Below are 21,962 nucleotides of genomic sequence, written 5' to 3' on the forward strand. Positions count from 1 at the left end.
AATTAGTAGCCAGGAGGTCCTGAGTTCGAATCCGACTAGAGACAGGGAATGTTTCTGTAGAAGATACCATCACATTGATAGTTTTAAAGGTATTTGTTGTTTCCTAGTGTTACCATCACAGTGAGTTTATGTTTGTACCAAATCAATGCCTGCATTTGGATGTAATTGGCTGAGCTGAAGGCTAGAGGTCCCAAAGACTAGATGAGCGCACAACTGACAATCAACCCACTCCTCTCTTCACACCATAACTAAATCAATTCACTTGATTTAACTGTATTGTGATATTACTTAACAATGGTGGCAGCGGTGACATGGGATATGGTAGCAGTGGGAATTGGGATCATATCAAAATTAGATGCAAAGTTAGATAAAAAAATGAGTCAAAGTAAAATGTGATCCTACCCTAATTTCCATTTTCTAAAATATGGCCCTCCCAGAGGAGTAATTTGTAAAAGGTGACCCACCCTCTAATTCCCTCGGCCCTCCCTCTTGTAATTACTGAAGGCTCCTTTACAATACGACTAAAAACGTCTACAAAATCACTGGATAAAGTAAAAACAAATCTTGAAGATGGAGAGAGAAATACTCATTAGAGACATGTATTTTTTTTCACTTGAAAAAAACATCTCGGTAAAATCATCGTAATTTTATGTTGACATGTACTAAGTTAAGTTTCACTCGGTCTAATATTTGTAGATTATATTTTTAGTTAAGTTTACATATTGTATTACCAATCAATCACACATTTATAGACATCAATTTGAATATTTAAATTTCTGAGAAAGACAAGTGTTCACACAATAACACAGAAAACTATAATCCACATCAAGTGATGTACACGAGTAACTCAATGTAAATTCACCCTCTGTTACAATATATGATTTTGTATTTCTTCAAGTTCGAGATTCTTAATTCACAACAAACCAACCACTTTACTAGCATTATTACATTTGGCAGTAGCAGTCATATTGAATTTCTTAAGTTTGACACATTAAGAAGAAAGACAAGTTTGGAATGCATTATTCTAGTCAAGGATGACCTTCTCAGTAAGATGGAGAACAGATAATAAAACACCCTCCAAAAGAACTAGACAAAACCATATCGACATGATTCCATGGTACTTTGATAGGCACGACTTGTACTGACTCACCTTGACTGTAATACCTCGTAAAGTAGTCGACTAGTTAGACCCAAAATGTGTAAGACGGGTTTACGAATTTAAACAAGCGATAATCATCATGGTCATTTTGTAATCTGTCAGCAAAGGTTACTCATTTAACAAAATGATAGATAGCAGTTCACATTACGCATACCATGTACAGTGACCCATGCGTATTTAACCTCCTTTCCGTACCGTACCGTTGACAGTGTACACTTAAAGTATTCTGTTTGAGTACTTTTGGTATTTACTGTTCTTCGATGTGTTAAAAACACCCTTCGTGATGAGCAGGAACAGTTTATTTGCTCTGAAATTAACATCCACGAACAATTACGTCAATACTGTGTCATGATAATGCAACTCTTACGAACATAACTCACTGACAGACACCTAAAGGGTAAGGGTTTTTCTCGTGACTTTCAAATTTCACCCTTTTCCACCCTCGGCCTGTTTCAACCAATCGTACACATTATTGTAGTTCTTGGTCATCCAGGCTACATTCCACTCCACAATCTGCAATGCTTCGTAGAATGAATCGACTACGGATTCAGGCATGTCGTTATACTCACGCCCGAAGTCTTTGAGCTGAAGCAAATAAACGAATGAAACTAATTAATGCAACGGAGAGCCATAAAAGTATATTTTGTTTTTACTACGAGCCACTTGGCAGGCAATGATATGAATAAACCAGTGGGAAATCTCACATTTTAAGACGGTGATACTAAAAACAGAACATCAAAGTTCATACCACATAATCTACTGTATATTTAAACCAATTGCCTATTCTACTAAGAATCCTAATTAAGGGTAGTCTATCATGATCCTGTTTTTAAATAAATACTCACAAGTAAAAGGTCTTTGTCTTCATTCATTTTCTTGGCAAAACTCCATACCAGATAAAATGCTTTGTTTTCATCTCTAAAATAAAATAAAAGACAAGACATACAACATATGAAGTATCGGTCCTCGTGAATATGCATATCTTGATTATTAAGTTATAAAAGGCTTATTCAGATGTAGAAAGTAAGTGTATCTATCGTACGTACACACTAAACAAAGTGTCTTACCCCTAGAAGGACAAACTTTTGACATGGTCATCGTTTTTGCTAACGTTATAGGGTCTAGATAATTACATCAGAGAGTTATTTTACTCAGACATACAATAATAAGCTAATATAATATCCTTACTAAAAATAGTTATAATAAATTACATTTTACTCTTCAATTTAGGCCATCGAATTATTTGTGAACCGTTTCGATGAGAGTTTGAAATACTGAGTCAAAATACTGTAAGACGGTTTTGACAGTTAACAAAATCATTGTTCCGAACTGAGGCTCCTATACTATAGTTTCTGAAGCAACTGTCTATGACTACAGCACTGTAACGAACAACACATACTAATTCAGCGAAATGCGGGTAACTTGTGGATACAACTTACAATTGAACAAGAAATTCAAAGTTATCCATTACGAAGTCCCATGCTAGGTGATACCCTATCAGGGAATTATCTCGGATATTGGTAATTATATCGAACACATCTCCCAGCGCTAGCGACTCCTCCATATAACGTTTTATCAGTGTATAATCTTTGGTGCAGGACAGCGCATACTTCAGGAAGTATTGTATGCTTATTGATTCATTCAGTAACCCAAAGAGAAACTCCCAGTCTTCCTCAGTGCCAAACTCTATTGCGTCACACAACACCATGTCTAACATGTTGTTGGGAACCCTAAAATAAACAGATTATAGCATGTAATTGAACAGTGCCAATCGAGGTTTAAATTCAATTACGTGTAATGTATATTTACTCTATCAATTTTAGCATCATTAAAAATGTTGTTAGTTATGATGTTCTAAAGTTCCATTGCAAAATCCAAAAGACGTACGGGATTTACAGAAATACGAAAAAAATATCAAATTAATCCATATTCAAAGTTAAAAGGCTATCCTTTGCACATCGGCAGGCAAATACTGTCAAAAATTAAAGTATTCGAAGTAGAGGAGTGAATGTGGAATTACCTATGTAAATCTTGCCCGTCGGCCCAATTATCGAATGCATCAACTAAACGATCCAGGCAGTCGGGGTTTTCCGCAAAGCATGCCAATTCCACAGCAGTGCGTCTCAAATGACTGGTTATCGTGAAAGTAATATATAAAAAGATTTCGATAAGGCGCATTTAATTAAATTCTTTGTTTGTCGTCTGGTTGTCGTAGGTTTGTCGGTAGATTTAGAGAAAATATTTCGTTTTGCTCAATATTTCCGCGGATGGCAGTGTTTTCTATTGTATTCATTGTAAATATCTTCAGAATAACTACATACATGTCTAAATAGTTGTTTAAGACTATCAAACTTTGTACTTTGACATTTATATTTCACCAGTGTAGTAGATTTAGGTACAATCACAGGGTGCAGCGAGCATGTAATTGATCGATCGATCGATTTATTGGTTGATTTATTACACTCATACATGTATTAACTAGCATAAAAGATAGCTCTCTTTCTTCCTTATTAGTGCATGTTCGAGTATTTCTCCCGGCGGTGTGATAATCACCAGTAGATAGAGATAAAACAATTTTTTGTGGCACCTGAACCCTGCTAATTCTGAGATTAGTGGTGTTTTGTAATTTAGATAAGAGGAGAAGAATTTAAAGATGTCTTTATTTAGTCAATAAAGAGAGAATTATATACAGTTGAAAGAGAAAAGTAGCCAAGGAAAGCCATCTCTCTAACATATTCTTGATTCAATTTAAGAAGAAAAAAGTCATATGTCACCGCAAAAATCAATGAGTCAACTGATCAATATTACACACACTACATAAGTTTTATTTCACCTCAAAAATTGATAATTCAATCAATCAATCAATCAATCAATTACACACATGCTCGCTGCACCCTGTGGTACAATCAGAAAATGAATCAACAGAAAAGTCAATTTTACATGACATGACAGCATTTTATTTATTTTATTTTATTTTTATTTTTATTTTTATTTTTTTTTGGGGGGGGGGGGGGTTGTCTGCCGGGATGGCAGGCAAAACATTTAATTGATGGAGCGTAACTGCAATTTAAATAAAATTAAAAACATGGTATCAATAGTTTAACAAAGCGTTTAATTAACAATATAGAATGAGTATATAATTGAATTAAACATACGGAATCAACATTTAATTAGCACAGGGGAAAAACTTATACTAGCATTTATTTACGAAAACGAAAAAAAAAAACCTGCAGTTTAATTAAGTTTAATTACAAATATGAAATAGACTTTGATGAACCCCGTTCGAAAAAAAAACTTAAAGAAACGAGTAGAAGTGTGAAGCTAGTGTCGGACATAGACAATTCACGTGTAGGGTCTATGTGTCAGATAAGGACGTCGATGTTTTCGTGTGTTTTTCACAACCCGTGTCAAAATCACCAGAATGGAAGGTTTTCGTGATTCCAGTCTTACAACCGTATAATAAGAGAAACAAATTGTGCAGGGACTTTTTTCACTTACTAAGTCACGTGATCATGGTAAGTGAAATTCCATCCGAGTTCTTCGTATACAGGTTTGATCAAACGCCTCAGGTATTTCTGAAATAAACAAGAAACCCGTTTGAATTTAAATATCCCGAAGCGAACATGTCACACATGATGTATAGAATGAAATTAACATTCATGCGTGTGTCATTTTGCCGTCAGATTTGTGTATGCACAGTATCAAACCAAAGTGTAGTGGATCACTGGAGACCATCTATGGATACTGTCATTGAAGAGCTATCAAAAGATGTAAATGAATGGAATATGTATGCATACCTTGTAATAGCTATATGACGGCGTTCTCTCTAACATATTCTTGAGGAAAGTAAAGTGAATCATCACACAACTCCACGGTGAATAATTCTTCGTTTCACGCTGTAAGTGTTCAGTTAGTTTTAATGCTATAACAGCGTCAATGTCCAATGAATGAGATAGTGAAAACGCATCATCAAGTAACGCCACGCGATTTCTGAGTGGTATAACAGTAAAATCTGTATTTAGTTGTACGATCAGTTTATTCCAATTGTCTTCGTCGTAGTTTACTCGGTAGAAACCATAATGGTTAATGTTTGCCAGAATCCAGTCTTCATCTTGGCCTCCAAATAGTTCAAGGGGAACTTTAAAAAATTACAAGTGGAAAGTAGTGAAAGATCTCGAAAACAGTTATGCGAAAATTAGAAAATATCCAACGGGAATAGGTGGCGGCAAGTATGTTGACAACGATGGTGGTGGTGTGTGGGGTGGGCTGGTGGTGGCGGCGGCGGCGGTGGTGGCGGTGGCGGTGGTGGTGGTGGGGGTGGGGGTGGTGGTGGTGGTGGTGGTGGTGGTGGTGAATACATGTCTTTACAAAGTTAACGTAATTCCAAAGAACCTACCTGATCCTTTTTCCAACCAAACATGTTCTGGATTATCCAATGTCAATCTACCGGAATGCGTGTACGTCAATGGGATATACCATTTTTGCCTGTCGTAAATCATAGCCAAAACTCAAGGTTTAGAAATGCGCATGCTCGAACATTGTTTTAAACACAGCTAAATTGCAGTTACAGTCAGGAAAGGATATCATTTAATATGTAACTGATTTCAGTGATATAACTCAGGAAATTTCCAATCAAATTTGACACAATTGCTCCGCACACCATTCAATTCCATTGCCTTATTAATTCCGCCAATGAGGTTGGGCTGAAGTTCGGTTTCGCCCGTTTGTCTATTTGTTTGATGGTATTTCATATATCAAAACACATAGATGGGTTTTATGAAACTTTGCGGATAGATCGTACTATGAGACAAGAACCAACTTATTCGATTTTGGTGGAGATCTTGATTGAAGATTCAATGAAACAATGCCATCACCAGCATCAGTCATCGATCGAGCTCCAAGGTGCCACCATCCTTTGCGGAGTTATGACCCCTAACGGGTGGCCTCTTAAGCTTTGGTTTGTTTTTAGTCGTTGTTTGTATCAATAAAATGATCGTATGGCAATTAGAAATGACAGGTTTCTTACCCAAAATCTAGTGACATGTTTGGATTATCCACGCATACAGTTTGATCAGCAATAGCGGTTACGTCACTGGTTCTCTTTATGGTAACCAATGGAAAACCTGTTTGGTGAAGCCATGGATCCATTACTTTCTTCACATCAATATTAGTCCTCCCTATACTAGCCTGTTGAATGATGAAAATAAAATTACGTCATTACTTGATGCCTTAAGTGTCACGTTTTCGTACATCTCCTTTCCAGTTTTTCATGTCCAAACGACATTTCCTGGAATTACGGATAAATTAAAGCCTTGGCAATGTGTATATAAACAAGTTATTATTCATTACATACCTCAATATAAACTTACTATTATTTCAGAAAGGAACATCGATCCGGGAAGGTTGCTGGGCGCGCAATGAAGTTAATATTACCCCACGGGGGCAATATACAAGAAAAGGTAGTACCTCGTTATAATTGCGATTTTAGCAATCTAACTGGATCAATTTATATGCCCAGTAATTCAAATGTTCACTCCGCAAGTACTGATTCCGAAATAGTACGGCACATCACGGGCGTTAAGGTAAGAATTTATGGGGGGGGAGAAATCTGGGAAGGGGTTATGACAAAAATGGAGGTGCAGCGGTGGGGTCAAGAAAATTCTGATGGTCTGAAAGGGGGACACGAAATATACGGTCGTTTACCAAGTATACGTTTCAACCATTTCTTCCAGCTTCGCCGCAATAAGTTCTAAAGCCTACAGAACTTTGTCTTGGTGCACAATCATGCATTTAAAATTTAGAAAAGTGGATAATTTACATAAATTTACAAACAATTTACACAATATCTTATTTTAGCTTACGCAATTAAATATCATATGTAAGGCCAGAAAAAAATTTAAAAGCTGGTCAACGGACAACCTAACCCATCACATTGGGTAGATACGTAGATTTCATTTTTCACAATGCTTGACAAGGATAAAACAAACCATATATAATGATAGCAAAATATTTCAGGTCGAGTTTAGATAGAACTTATTCCGTCATCTTGATACTATCTCTTGCAATTTGTCTGCATAGGTACAAAATTCACGGTTAAACAAATGTTGTAGCTCCTCTCACCCTCTCTTCTCAAAAAAATGTTAAGCCCTGCCAAAAGAAACGCAAGCATTATTTCAGCCATCCCTTCTGTCACCTTCACTATAGTGAAGGTATGAAATTATATGGTACAATGAGGCATTAAAATAACAGTGATAGCCAACTACAAAAATACTCCGAACGAGATTACTTTACACAGGATGTTGATTTCACATGCATAAGGAAATGTCTCTAATTAGCTCTAACCTATACAGGGAGGTACACCATCCATCTTGTTTTGGAAGAAAGACAATTATCACCTTGATTGCTACTGATTGGAAGAAGACAACTCCAAAGGTGAAAGAAATTGAAAATAAGACGATATATATCATTTGGCTGTTGCTATGGGTGTGGTCATATTGTTAGATATATTTGCATACATTTTTATGTTTTTGTTCACTCCTGTATGAATTCCTGATATTATCTTTGCAATATACGTGATCATTTGGCTGTTGCTATGGGCGTGGTCTTGTTGCTAGGCACATTTACATACATTTTTGAACGTTTATTCATTTGTCTTTCTATTCCTGTTGTTATCTTTGCAATATACGTGATTATTTGGCTGTTGCTATGGGCTTGGTCTTGTTGCTAGGCCAGTTTACAAACATTTTTTGAACGTTTATTCAATTGTCTATTAATCCCTGTTATCTTTGTGAAATATACAACCGTTTGGCTGTTGCTATGGGCGTGGTCATGGTTGCTAGGGTATTTGCATACATTTTTTGAAAGTTTACTCACTTGCCTACCAGATGATGTTGTTATTTGACCAGAATATACTGCCATTTGGTTGTTGCTAAGGGCGTGGTCATGGTTGCTAAGGCCATTTTGTCAAAATGTTTTGAAGAAAATCTGCAGAATAACACTTTCAGAAACATCTCACCAAGTTTCAAACTCATTGACCAAGTACTTCTTGAGATATAAGTTATTGACAAAAAATGAACATTTTTACACCTAATTTGCATATCACTCATGGAATCAGTGTATGCTTAATATTTCTTCGTCCATACATCCCTAGATGCATTCCCATTAAATTTCAGCCCAATCTGCTAAGTAGTTTTCGAATTATAGATTTTTAAAAAATGTTCCCACCAAATTTCGCACCAATCTGCCCAGTAGTTTTAAGACCAACAATGCATTTTTTGACCCAAATCACACACCGGTGGTAAGATCATTTTGATTTGAACAATCTCCCAACTAGACACCCAAGGTAATATACCCACCAAATATCATGGCAATCGGTCCAGCGGTTTTGACTTTAAGTTGTTTACACACACACACACACACACACACACACACACACACACACACAGACAGACAGACAGACAGACAGACAGACAGACAGACAGACAGACAGACAGACAGACAGACAGACAGACAGACAGACAGACAGACACTTTGCCATGCCTATAGCACTACTGAACCTTCAGTTCAGTTGTGATAAAAATATATGGGTAGGTTGAAAAGCTTTTTCATTTTTCTTATCTTTCATAGTAGTTGCCGAAAAGATGTCACATTCAAAGTAAAAAAAAAACACTCTTTTTAACAAACTTTTTCTCAAATAAGTAACAAAATAATCATTTTCTTTACCCTACTCCCAACACTTTTATGGCCCTCCTTTATGTCGGAACCCAAGGTGAACTTTGTTTACAAATTCATGGCCATTTTTCCATAACAAATTGTCGCTTCAAAATGAATTGCGTAATAACGCTAGTGTCAGTGCAATGAGCTAATTATATCAAAAAATATTTTAACCAAAGACAACGTCAATTATTGAAAGTGGATCTTAAACTGTGTATCTAGTTTAATAGTTTTTCAGGGCCACCAAATATTCCAAAAAAGATCTGCCATTTTATCAGTAAATGTTTTAATATAAGGAACAAGATGTAAATGAGGTCGAGTGCATCTTCGGTGTCACTGCATGCAGCAGGCGATCCCACGTTGAACGACTTTTTCCGTCTTTTTTTGAGTTTCACACTCTGGCATTATTACCACTTGCTTGCTATCTTCAAATGAAGGAGAATTTCAAGACTACTGTTACTCGCGCAAAATGCACAGTCCTTGTGCGCACTTGTTTTGTACTTTCCCGCACAAAGAATTTTTAATTTGCTATACTGCAAAAAGTTACAATTTTTAACTGGACACATTGTTATTCAAAGTTAAGCCAGCGTACAATAGAGATATAAGATACATATTAGCTCGGAGTCAGTGTACAGTCACTTTTGACTTTAGTGAACCATCAATTTAAATCGCGCATGTGCTAACGATTTCACGTAAATAACAATTTTAATAACATCGCTATGTATTCAAAATGTCGCTTTTTTCTATCTTTTTTCCAAATATCAGGGGGGTGGGCGGCTGCCCCCCCCCCGCAGGCTACCGTACTGGATTCAATCTTTGAAATATAAGAATAGTGTTCAATATGCAAGACGACAGGTGTTGAAGAAGCATTTGAATTTGACATTGACAAGTAGCTTGTGAACATATTTTCGCATCTTAAGCGTGTGAAAAGAACATAGGCATGTCTGCTACACATCCTGTTTTCGATATGGTGACTAAGCCATATGACTAAACATTAGGAATGGGGCCATTCCATGGGCGAGATGCACAGGTTATGTATAGACACTTGTCTGCATTAGTTTATGTCTATGATCGTCTATCTATCTAACTATCAGGTTCTAGGCATGTTGCCCCCTCCCAGCACCGTTGCCTCCCGGCCCTTTGACCGTTTGCCTCCCGGCCTTTTGCTCCTCCCCCCACCGGTCATTTTGCCCACCGACCCCCTCCCTTGCTTTTTATCCTCCCCAACATATATCAACAAAGTCCACATCGTTAAGTTGAATTGACCATTGATCAAGTACGTTTATGAGTGACTAATACGTTCATGGATTGATTTAGCAAGCATGCTAACTGTAATACCGGTTCTTTCAATGAAATAGCTTATGGTTCTATGATATTATTGAATCTAATACTGTACGGTTGTCGAACTTCAAAGATTATCTGTGAGGTGGTGAACATTAGAACAAATTAGGTGAACATTGTAGGCAGAAAGGTGTCGTCATTTTAGTCCGAGAGTTGACACCTATGACTTGGCGGTTCGAATCGCTAAGAGGACCCATGAATGTATAACCGTCAAAGGTGGTTCCTTTAAGGCGCAAATTGATTTTTCTCATGCTTTTTGTTTGTAAACACCTTTCACTTCATATAATGCCACCCCCCCCCCACAAAAAAAATTAGTCTTTTACACAATTTGTATTCAAGTATTCATAGTACTGTATATAAGACAATGTCAAAGTTATTCGTAAGATTCAAGAAGGTAGTTGAGAAATTGTATGGTGTAAAACTAACCTTAAAGTGTCTATCTATCTATCTATCTATCTATCTATCTATCTATCTATCTATCTATCTATCTATCTATCTATCTATCTATCTATAAAAAATAATAAGTTACTACCTGACTCAACGATTTTCGATAGCTAAATTTTAAGAAGACAGCCCTCTATGTGTTTAACAAGTGTATTTGTCGCTGTGAACTTTATTATCCATGGTCATGGATACAGTCATTGACTAAGTGCACTGATTCAAATGAGTTAAAATACTGTTTTTTTAAATGTTTTGTGGGAAGAATGGCAAAAATCAAATATTGAGCAAGTATTGGCGATTCGCTGCCACGTCTCATTAACATCAAATAATAGAGGGAGGCGCAAATTATAAAATCATGTTGGAATTCTGACTATATATATATATATATATATATATATATATATATATATATATATATATATATATATATATATATATATATATAGTTTGTTGTTAAAAGTAAAAAATAAAGTAGTTAAGACATCGATATCAAAGAGCTATTAAGGTCTCAAATCTAATTTAGAGCTACAACCAAGCATCTAATTGTTCAACGAGTGCATCATCACACTCTGTTAGCCGAGTCTTCCATCATTGGATGACGAATACGGTATAATTGAATGAGAAGTTAGATGCAATCCGTTACAACAATATAGCAATCAAGTAACGTGTCAAAATAGACTGCTATTAAATTGAGCCGCTGCGATATGTGGATTTTTCAGATCCCTTGAGCCAAGCCTGGCTAGCAGTAGCAATTATATTGGTTTTTAAACGCACAGTTAAAACAAATACATTGTGGCAAGGCGAAACAGAACCGTCCTAGGGGTAAAGCTTGCGATTTTAACTACCCTGATTAAAACGCACAAAATGTAATGAAACTTTTACCTCTGTTAAATGATGCCACAGATTGTCGGTAACTGTAGTTTTGTACATGAAAGATTGAAGATATTGACGCAATCCTTCCATGTAGGCCTCTTCTCCAAGGAAAGATTTCATCATTTGGTTCATCGAAGCTCCCTGACAATTAAAACATGTTTAAAAGTGACTTGTGTTAATTGTTTATCAACTGTCGCATGTCCTTAAAGTTTCCTGTTTAGTTGTCACCGGATATTTACACTGTCTAGTTAATATGAAGATTGAAATGATTTGGGAATTAATTACCAAGCAAACTTCAGACAAACTTGCGATCTACTATAACACAATCATTTGTGATTCTGTCATAAGATGACCAGTAAATCGTACACATTTGATGATCTAAATGATATTGAAAGTGCAATGGCTTCTTCTTTACTTCTGTTGTCATTTTCACCTTGATTACACTTGAACTGTTAAATTATCCTCATTAGTCAGTGCTACCCCTTTACACCCCGTTTGCCACACCGTTACAAATGGTTATGTTTACACTACCTCTCAAGTCAAATATTGTAAGTGATGCATGACTTTCATGCTCTCAAGTCGCGAGTAGATTATGAACGTGCCATGTAAATACAGAACAAACACTTTATTAGTAGTTTACTGACAACGCCGTTAACAAACGTTACTTCATACGTTAGACATTCGCAGATTTTTATGTGTGAAAATTTACACCACTGTCTGGGGGTGTAAATTCACTCATGTATTTATTAATTTATTGCCAGTTTCAAAGTGAAAATTTGCATGTCAGTAGTGGCAAACTTATTGTGTACTATAATCATAAACAAAAAAGGAATTGTCATTTTTGGAGTCCAAATAAATAATCGACTTTAGGGTCAAAATGAACTGAACATACAGTAACATAAATAATACAGATACAAGAGTATGAAAGACCAGTAGAATGTTTGGTAATCAAATATCACCGATAAGATGTTCTCTTAACGCTTTCCGAAATACCGGTACGTATTTTGATGTGACACGTTTTAGATATGTTGGAAGATTGTTCTAGAATTTAGCACCTGCAAAATTGTCCGGCATCTGTATGTACATAACGAGTTAAATATCGCTGAAGTTTAAACCTAGTTACATAGCTATTATCTACATACTGTCTTGAAATAATCATTCAGATGATAAGGAAGAATTATGATCTTAATTACAGCGTGCGTGTGCGCGGCGTGTGTGTATGTGTGTGTGTGTGTGTGTGTGTGTGTGTGTGTGTGTGTGTGTGTGAGCGAGAGCGAAAACAATGGCTAACTTACACGTTCATAGCCCCGAGAATCAAACATTCTCCGTATTTCGTTGTGCCAGCCAACATTCATTATTGTAGCATGGGCGTCAGACTCTACGTCACGAGCCATTGCATGGAACGTTATGTCGTTTTGAAAGAACTGGTTAAACTGTGAAAGAGAATATGCAGTTGATAATTCTTTCATTTAAATTTGTGTGAAGAACTTGCGAGTTTAGCAAAGAACATCGTTATTTTTTAAATCGATTTCATTGTTGTTGTTGTTGTTGCTGTTGTTGTTATTGTTTCTGTTGTTGTTGTTGTTGTTGTTGTTGTTGTTGTGTATGGTTACGAAACCAACTTCGCTGTTGCCGGTGTTGTGAAATATTTGGTCATGAGTTGTTTAACTACCATTTTCCTGGATTACAGGAATTTTCTTCTTGGCTTGCAAATGCTATGAAAAGATGTATCAAGATCAGTGACGATGATCACAATAGGTACAATAGTCGATTTCCGGTTCCAAGATGCATTGCGCGAAAGGACGTCGCTTATGTTGTTAGATTTAGTTTATTACATTTGAAATAACATTTTCATCTGGAAATGACGGTAAGACATGTTGACCGCCTTAATTATGGGTGATTTTATAGAACAAAGACTGAACGTCATCAATGACAGAGTGGAATTTTACGAGTAAATCCTGGGTACCGTCATGTGACAACCATCCCCCTGATTAGCGCGTGCACAAACCCCTCCGCGCGTACAGAATACATGGCATTAGAGAGGTTTAGATACACGTTCGAACGCGTACGCCTACGGGAGCATGATAGTGCAGGCGTACAAGTAATGACGCGTACACAATTGTGTTTAATTATGCGTTCTAAACACAAACGTGAAAAACAGTGGAAAATGAACGCGCGCGTTGACATCTTCTTTCCAGAAGGCCAGACACGTCTTTGTTTTCTAAATTTGTCCGTAGTTTTGCCATTTTTTCTGCAACTACCCAAACCAAAAACCAAACAATTAGTTTAACGTTACGCTTCCGAACTTTGATATAAAAAATACGCCTTTTAATCGAAGAAAATGACAAAAACTCAACACGTATTTACAGATACGTGTAGACCGCCATTTTGACGTAGCGTCGTTTGATACAGAACGCCTGAGTTGCTTCGAATCACGTGACTATGACGCTACACGTATAGAACACACGTACATACGCGCATCTAAACCTCTCTATTGTATGGAACCGGCAACAGGTCTATAGATAGCACACAAACATTCCTTATACAGTGTTTGCTGTGTATTTCAGTAATGATAACAAAAAACAAATGCCAATGTAACAAATACAGAGCAAATACTGCAAGGGGTGTCCGTCTGTTATCTCTATTGTGTCTCTCAAAATGAAAATTGGTCATCATTGTCACTGATATGGTCTTGATACAATGTTTAATAACATTTTCAAGGTAAGACGAAATCTCCTGTAAGTCAAATGACGTACTTACTATATCCCATGATTTTTCTACTGCATCTACAGCTACATACTCAAAATAGCGAGCAAAACCTTCATTTAGCCACGTGTGTTCCCACCATTCCATTGTAACCAAATTACCAAACCACTGCAAGGAATATGGCAACTGCTGTTCATAATCTAGAACTAGTATACTACAGTTACGAACGAATACAATATACGGAGGCGGCGGAGGTGGTCTGAAAGGGGAAGGCCTTGACGTATTTTGATCTTGATTTGTGACTGTTTCAACCAATTTAATCCATAGGAGCGGTCGTGTACCATTTCTTATCTTAAGGCTTCTCCCCAAGACTTCAGGTATTATATATATATATATATATATAATAGCAAAGAGAATGCGTGTTTTGTCTGCCTCCATATCTCTACTTGTTTACGTATACATATACGGGGTTAAAATGAGGATATATGAGTCAGGAAATTTGTATTTAGGTATTGATGACCACATCCACGTATTCTATGGGTTTAAATTATGTGTATCGTTAGATATTTTACGCCTCTAAATTTCCCCCTATATGTCCTTATTTTCAAACTGAAAAGTTTACACCTGGAAATGGGACACATCCTACCCTATAATAGCCATAACTACTGTCGTAACCATCTGATCTGATCACCTACCTGATGGACTAGTTCATGACCAACAATGTTTGCGACAGATTGTGCTTCAGTTGGTGTTTCAGACGTCTTATTATACAACATACGTAATTCTGCGTAAAAGACAAGTCCCCAGTTTTCCATCGCTCCAAAAGAGAAATCAGGGGCGGCCACCATATCTACAAAAAGGGAAATGATCATCAAACTTTCTTATGCATTGAACAGAGAAGTGAAGTTCTTCTACATGAATCCAGTTCTTATAAGTGATATGCACTGCTGAGCATGACATGCATGTTCTTGTATTAGACGATCAAACAAACATAAAGGATCGTAGTGAGTAACGCATAAGGTGACCTCATACATCAAACTTTAAAACAGGTTTAGAAAATTGCCAAGCCGCTAAAGATTACATCCATCTATTTTGGAGTCTTTATTTCAATTTGAAAAATTGCTTATACAGTTAATTGCATATTCTATTTATTAAGATCAAATGCCTTTTGATAATGGCAGTTTAGATAAGGTTGGGATAAGTGATGCATTACTCAAAATACAAGGCGATCCCATGGCAACGGAATGAAAGCTCTCACCTAGTTTAGGGAGGGAATACTTGATCAGAAAGAGATCGTTCAAAAAATCCAACATATCAGCAGCCACTCGAAGTGCGTATTCGGCATTTTCTATCATTTCTTCTCGCGCCCATACCCGTACCTGCATATTCAAAGAAAGCGTAATGACGTTTCGTGTACGTGCTGCCATAACCAGGCTTCTCTCATTACGCGACGTGATATCTAATGTAGTGACACCAGACGTTGTCTCGTACAGAGTATTAAACTTAAGAGGTGATTCTGCTGATTGAGTAACACTGAACACTGTTGATTTTGTCCTTACAATAATCAGCCTCTAACTTAACTTAACTCAATAAATATCATAAAATCATTACTACAGATATATATATATATATATATATATATATATATATATATATATATATGTATGTATGTATGTATATATATATATATATATATATATATATATATATATATATATATATATATATATATATATATATATATATATATATATATATATACATATATACACCAGCACCCCGACACAGAAAAACAAGAAACACCATCTGGTTCAACCCACCATACAGCAAAAAACGTAGCCACCAATGTAGGCAAACGATTCCTCAACCTAATCGCAAAACATTTCCCAGCAGACTCCAAGTTACACAAAATATTCAACAGAAACAATGTCAAAGTCAGTTATAGCTGCATGCCAAACATGGCTACCATAATCAAATCGCATAACGCCACCATCTCCAACAGCGAAACTAAACCCACTCAAAACCTTGTAATTGCAGACAGAAAGACACCTGCCTTTGAACGGCGAATGCCAAACGGAAAACATCGTATACCAAGCCACCGTCCACGGAAAAAACAAAACAAAAGTATATATCGGTCTAACAGAGAACAACTTCAAACAGAGTTACGCCAACCACAAACAGTCATTCAAACATGAAAAACACGAAAACAGCACAGAACTATCAAAACACATTTGGAAACTGAAAAGAAACAATGAGCCTTTTTCCGTATCCTGGTCCATCAGCAAGACAGTCCAAGCATACACAAATAAAACAAAACGATGCAACCTGTGTTTAACCGAAAAACTAACCATTATTAAAACAGACAAAAGCTCCACATTAAACAAAAGAACTGAGTTGATATCCAAATGCCGACACGAGAATAAGTTTTATTTTTCCAACTTCAATAGAGCATCTATCACCTTAACTAAACCCGTTAACTAACGGTACATCAAAGCCCAACATGTAACAACCCGCCAACACCTACTTGTCCGCACCCAATAACTCACACAATAACAACCAACACCTCCACACATACATCACCAACCCACCAACACAGACAATAGTGATGGTATTTCTATTGTCTACACTCTATATATACAGCACACCCAGAGAGTAGGCACCAGAGTTGTCTGATGATCGCACAATGTGTGTGTGTGTGTGTGTGTGTGTGTGTGTGTGTGTGTGTGTGTGTGTGTGTGTGTGTGTAGTTGTGATTTTATGATATTTATTGATTGGCATTACTTAAATTTATTGGAAACACAATTGACATTGGGGAAGGGAGACACGTACTTGTTCTAGTAAATGAGATGCTCTATAAAACACTGCTAAGAATCTACGAGGGTGTTAACAGTTGACCAATGTAGGAGAGAAAAACTGTTCAGAAGTTTTTCGTATTTGGTTACTTCTACATGTAATAACCAAGTAAGGCAATATATATAATATCCATTGAATTCCTTGGTTACCTTAGTTCCCGAAACACTCGTAGTTTCCTTGTACGGAAAATCTATTACAGCAATAGCTAAGGTATAGACAGACATGACAGGTGTGGTCCCAAAGGTTACAGTCATCCAATCACCATTACTTTCGTTGCGTATACGAGGCATATTGGACAAGGCAATCCTTCCTATTCGGTGTGTGATGGTGATATCAAAGGTAGCTTTATACAAAGGCTCATCAAAGCATGGAAATACTCTTCTGGCGTAGGACATCTCTAGCTGCGACAAAGCAACGTGCCTTAAATAGATAAAATAATGTTTATCTTACCAATGATGATGATAATATGGATGGGAAATGGACATTTATTTTGATAAAACAATTTTAAAGTGACACACGCTAAGTTTATTATACGTTTATAAGTTAAGATTTCTTAATACCAGATTTGATTTTTGGCAAAAATTATACCCTAAAATATATTTGTCAACTTCACTAACTACACAGAAAATCTTGTTCAATGATTAAGTCCGCAGAATTATTTAGTTTTCTGTGTATAAGAACATAATCATCAAATTCATGACTTTTCAACTTGAAGTTTAATGTAGCTATCAGAAGCCCTTTTCAATTGTATTTAGTTAGTGTTGAAAGTATAGCATAAGAGTGCAAACGAAGGCAATATTGTTGCATCTATACAATGTCATTTAGGCATTTCATGGTGTGTTTTACTCAGAGAAATGTTACACGGGCACCGATTTAATGGATACATCTAGAAGTCGAATGTCAAGGCCAAGTTACGACTTACATATCACCAACGCTTTTCATTATTAAAGCATGTTCTAAAGGTCAAGAATCATTTTATTGTTGATTAATTGTAAATGCAGATAACTTTAACCTTGACGTTAAATTACGAAAATCAAACATCTATGAATTGTATTACATGTACACTTAATGTTTGTATGTATATATTGCGTAACAAGATGGTCGAACTAAACTATTCCTTACGGGGGTTTACTTCTATAGATGGCGAGCGAGTATTTGCCTTCATGGCGACATTTCGAGACCAGCTCGGGTATTTTGTTCAGTAGCATACTCTTTTCAGCATTGATTATACATAGTTTCTCAGTTAAACAGAAATTACAACGTCTCGTCTCACTTAATATGTTATGGCTGGTCAGTTTCTTTCCTTCAAATTCCAAACTTGTTTTGATAGCTCTGAGCTGTACTGTAGCTTTGTATGAGTAAATGTGTGTTTGCGGTTTGAGAATCGCTGTTTAAATGTGTTCTCTGTTAGCCCAAAGTATAGTTTTGTGTTGTTGTTATCTGGTGTGATGTGCCCTGTATATTACGTTGGTTGATAGGCAGTTGCCGTTGAGTGGACACTGTTTGCCGGCGATCTCTACAGCTGCAGGATTTGTAAGGTTTTTGTGTAAGTTCTGCACTGACTGACTTGTTGTGTGTTTTCACAATACTCAACATGTTAGGCATGCAACATAATTTCATACACATTTGGACAACAACAATAACAATAACAACATAATAATAATATTAACAATATCTTTCATATACTAGTATATATACATAGAGTTTCATTCTTCTTTCGCCAAGTAGAGTGCTCAATCACCTTAGTGAGAATATCATACATAAAAATGAAAGAAGACGATGATAAGTATGATATTACATTATGGATTTACACTATGGACCGTTTCACCAGAAGGATTGTCAGGTGTAATATTGTAGACGTTGACTTTACATGCTTTATGTACAGTGCTTCGTTATGTTTGCAGTCAAATAGGTTATTGGCGGCTGTGTGTACACAAATTGTATGTAAACAAAGGTTACGTATTATGTTATTAAGTAAGAACTTGTTAGCGTGCCTGCATTTACTGATTAGTTCAGTTCTGTTGTTCAAGGTGATCGATTTATCGGCGAGTGTAATAAAATATTTTCCCCAGAGCCATAATTGACATCGGTACGTATCATATTGTCTGATGATCGCACTATGCGTGAAACTCCGAGTTACAACCAAGAAATGGTTCCAGTACTACCAAAACTATTACGCTCTGCCACTGCGGTATAGAGCACTGTCTTAGCAGATTGATACTCACCGAGTTATATATGTCTGATGATCGCACTATGCGTGAAACTCCGAGTTACAACCAAGAAAGAGTTCCAGTACTACCAAAACTATATATATATATATATATATATATATATATATATATATATATATATATATATATATATATATATATATATATATATATATATATATATATATATATGTATTAATTCTTTGAAGAAGTGGCAAAGCTTTCATCTGTCACTTTACTGTATTCTTTTTCAAAAGTTTAAAATCGCATGTAATATTCCAAAACACCCATTTCCACACGATATGATGGCTTGGAATGGGTCATAGAAACATTGACTATAGTTACATGGTGTTTTGTATAGTTTAGTATTATCCTCGACTGGCTCCTGGGCAACAAGGTCGTAAACGATTTATTACACCTCTTCTACCTTAGGAACATCAATAGAGTATACACAGACATTGACTTTCGTTGGAATACAGGAGGAGTTAATAAGTCACTGATACTATCTAAAACTAGTTTGCGGACGATATTCGCTTATTGCTCCCCAGATAGTCGTCAACGTCTGATTTAGTTTCTTTGGCAGTCAATTCAAAACCTGTTTTTAACCTGAATTATCCATCAAAGTATAGCATAACTCTCCTTGGAGTATTACCGTCATTGTAAGACACAACTGGTAAGAAATTGACGTTTTGTTTCTTGGTTACAAACGCTGAGTTTAACATCTACGATACGGGCATCAGAGACCGTCTTCCGCTGACGAGTAGATATGATACGCACGTATACGTAATACTTAAGTAGCGATTAGTCATTGGAATTGATGAGATAGCTATTTATTAAGAAAATGTACTCTAATTTCAAAATACTCATCACTTAACCCACAAGTTATAAAATAACATCCTTAGAAGCATTCAAATTCGTCTTTTGTGTAATTTTGTTTTGTTTTAATTTTCAACTTGAGTATAATAAATTAACTATTGATAAAACGATTTATGTGAAATTGAATTGAAAATATTTTATTTTTAATGCCAGAATTTGTTGTTGCTCTTCTCCTAAGCATAACGGCGCATTTTACCTTAAAGGGGCATGCAGCAGGACCGTTTTTGAAAATGTTTAGATATAATGACTGACTCGTAATATCTTACACCCTGCATAATCTTAAATCACCTGTGATTAAATGTATGTGTGTAGCTGTACACAGAGTGTGATGCAATATATATAATCAAATCTATACACAGGTCCGCACCCTAAAATCAGCGCCCCAATGAATCATAGTTTCAGCTTATTACGGTAATAGATAACATATACCTCTAATTGACAGTGCAGGTTTAAGTTTCGAATGGACATTTTATAAAGTCCGTTCACTGTATTACTAAAACATGAATTGTATTTATATTAGTTGCGATAAAGACATTGTACAATTCAAACCCTAACTCAACCCCCTCATATACATATTAATTAGCTAATTAAACGAGCATATTCAATGTCATACAGAGCTTTCCTCTAGTATATTATGGATGAACAAAAAAACAAAACTTTACATTAAAAAATGGTTGATTTTCATTACCTTGTAGCATTGCCATGGTTATATGTGCTTATGTAAAAAGCGAGATAATCCGAGTTGTTCATAGTTCCCATGTAATTCATCTCAATACGATAGTCTTCATTCGTCGTCATTTCTTCATGTATATCAATTATTAGAAATTCGTACAAATCGTCCATTGTGATAGCCCTGATGGATAAAAGGTTGTTGTTTTTATCACTTATTGTGATGGTATCTTCATCAATGTTCAGTTCGTTTGCATGCAGTGTAATCCTTCTGGTGTTCGCTTGACATTCGACCTGCATCACAAGTTCTCCGTCGAATAGGAACTGCTTTTCAGCGTCTTCCACGTCCAAGTATGGCGTTAGTTTGATTTTATAGTTGATTGGTCTCAGAGTATTTGGAAGGCGTCCTTCGAACTCCCTTTTTGCAGATTTGGATTGTAAGGGCAATGATGCAATGGGCTCGTTGCATATATCTTTCCAGACATTTTGAGTCACCAACACAGCAAGAGTTAATATCACGACAACAAAGAGTAAAATGACGAACACAACGAACGAAACTTTTGTCTTCGAAACAACGTAACCTTCATGCGACATCTCTATCTTCAACGTCGTCGTTCGTATGTCGTTCGCCATAATGTTATTTTCTCTCCCCATTTTAACCACGAATAGATATGTGACTGCACTGTCGAATGCTCAGGTCTGTTTCAATATTCCTTGCAGGAGGGCTCGTTCAATTTCACTGTGTTTTCAGCTTGAATTACGAAGAGACGGTGTCAAATATAAAAGAAAATAATGTGCTGGTCAGCTTTGGAAACAATCAACCGTAGAATGTTCAGCGTCACTGAATGTAGGTGGCAATGACACAGTCCAACTCCCTTAACGCGGCCAATGTCACAGACTTGCGATAAGCAGCATTGTGGGCAACTGGTAGAGTATGCGCGACAGCATCTAAAGGACGTGTTTTATCAAGTTCTGCTCGTCAAAAAAATCCTTGCACACGTTTGAGCACTTACCGCCAAGTTCCCTCTAGGGCTTCGAAGGTCCGCTAATTTACTTTTCACTGCCCTGGAAGCCGTGACGTAGTCCTAGGGGTGTACTTGGAAAGAAATGATTTATGTTAT

At 36.4% G+C, this 21,962-nt stretch overlaps 1 protein-coding gene across 1 annotated transcript; it reads right to left on the bottom strand.

The window, feature by feature from the left end:
* Window positions 1-1,585: 1,585 nt before the first annotated feature.
* LOC144442774 (aminopeptidase N-like) lies at window positions 1,586-21,495 on the bottom strand. Its single transcript, XM_078132150.1, has 15 exons — window positions 20,861-21,495; window positions 17,236-17,506; window positions 15,492-15,612; window positions 14,929-15,083; window positions 14,288-14,401; window positions 12,823-12,960; window positions 11,537-11,668; window positions 6,186-6,346; window positions 5,556-5,644; window positions 4,957-5,297; window positions 4,658-4,734; window positions 3,180-3,290; window positions 2,599-2,889; window positions 2,005-2,077; window positions 1,586-1,744 (listed from the first exon to the last, which is right to left on the bottom strand). Exons 1-15 carry the CDS (start codon window positions 21,493-21,495, stop codon window positions 1,586-1,588), a joined length of 2,868 nt encoding a protein of 955 aa, XP_077988276.1.
* Window positions 21,496-21,962: the final 467 nt, after the last annotated feature.

The sequence above is a fragment of the Glandiceps talaboti genome, chromosome 1, assembly GCF_964340395.1.
Source record: "Glandiceps talaboti chromosome 1, keGlaTala1.1, whole genome shotgun sequence".
Taxonomy (NCBI): domain Eukaryota; kingdom Metazoa; phylum Hemichordata; class Enteropneusta; family Spengelidae; genus Glandiceps; species Glandiceps talaboti.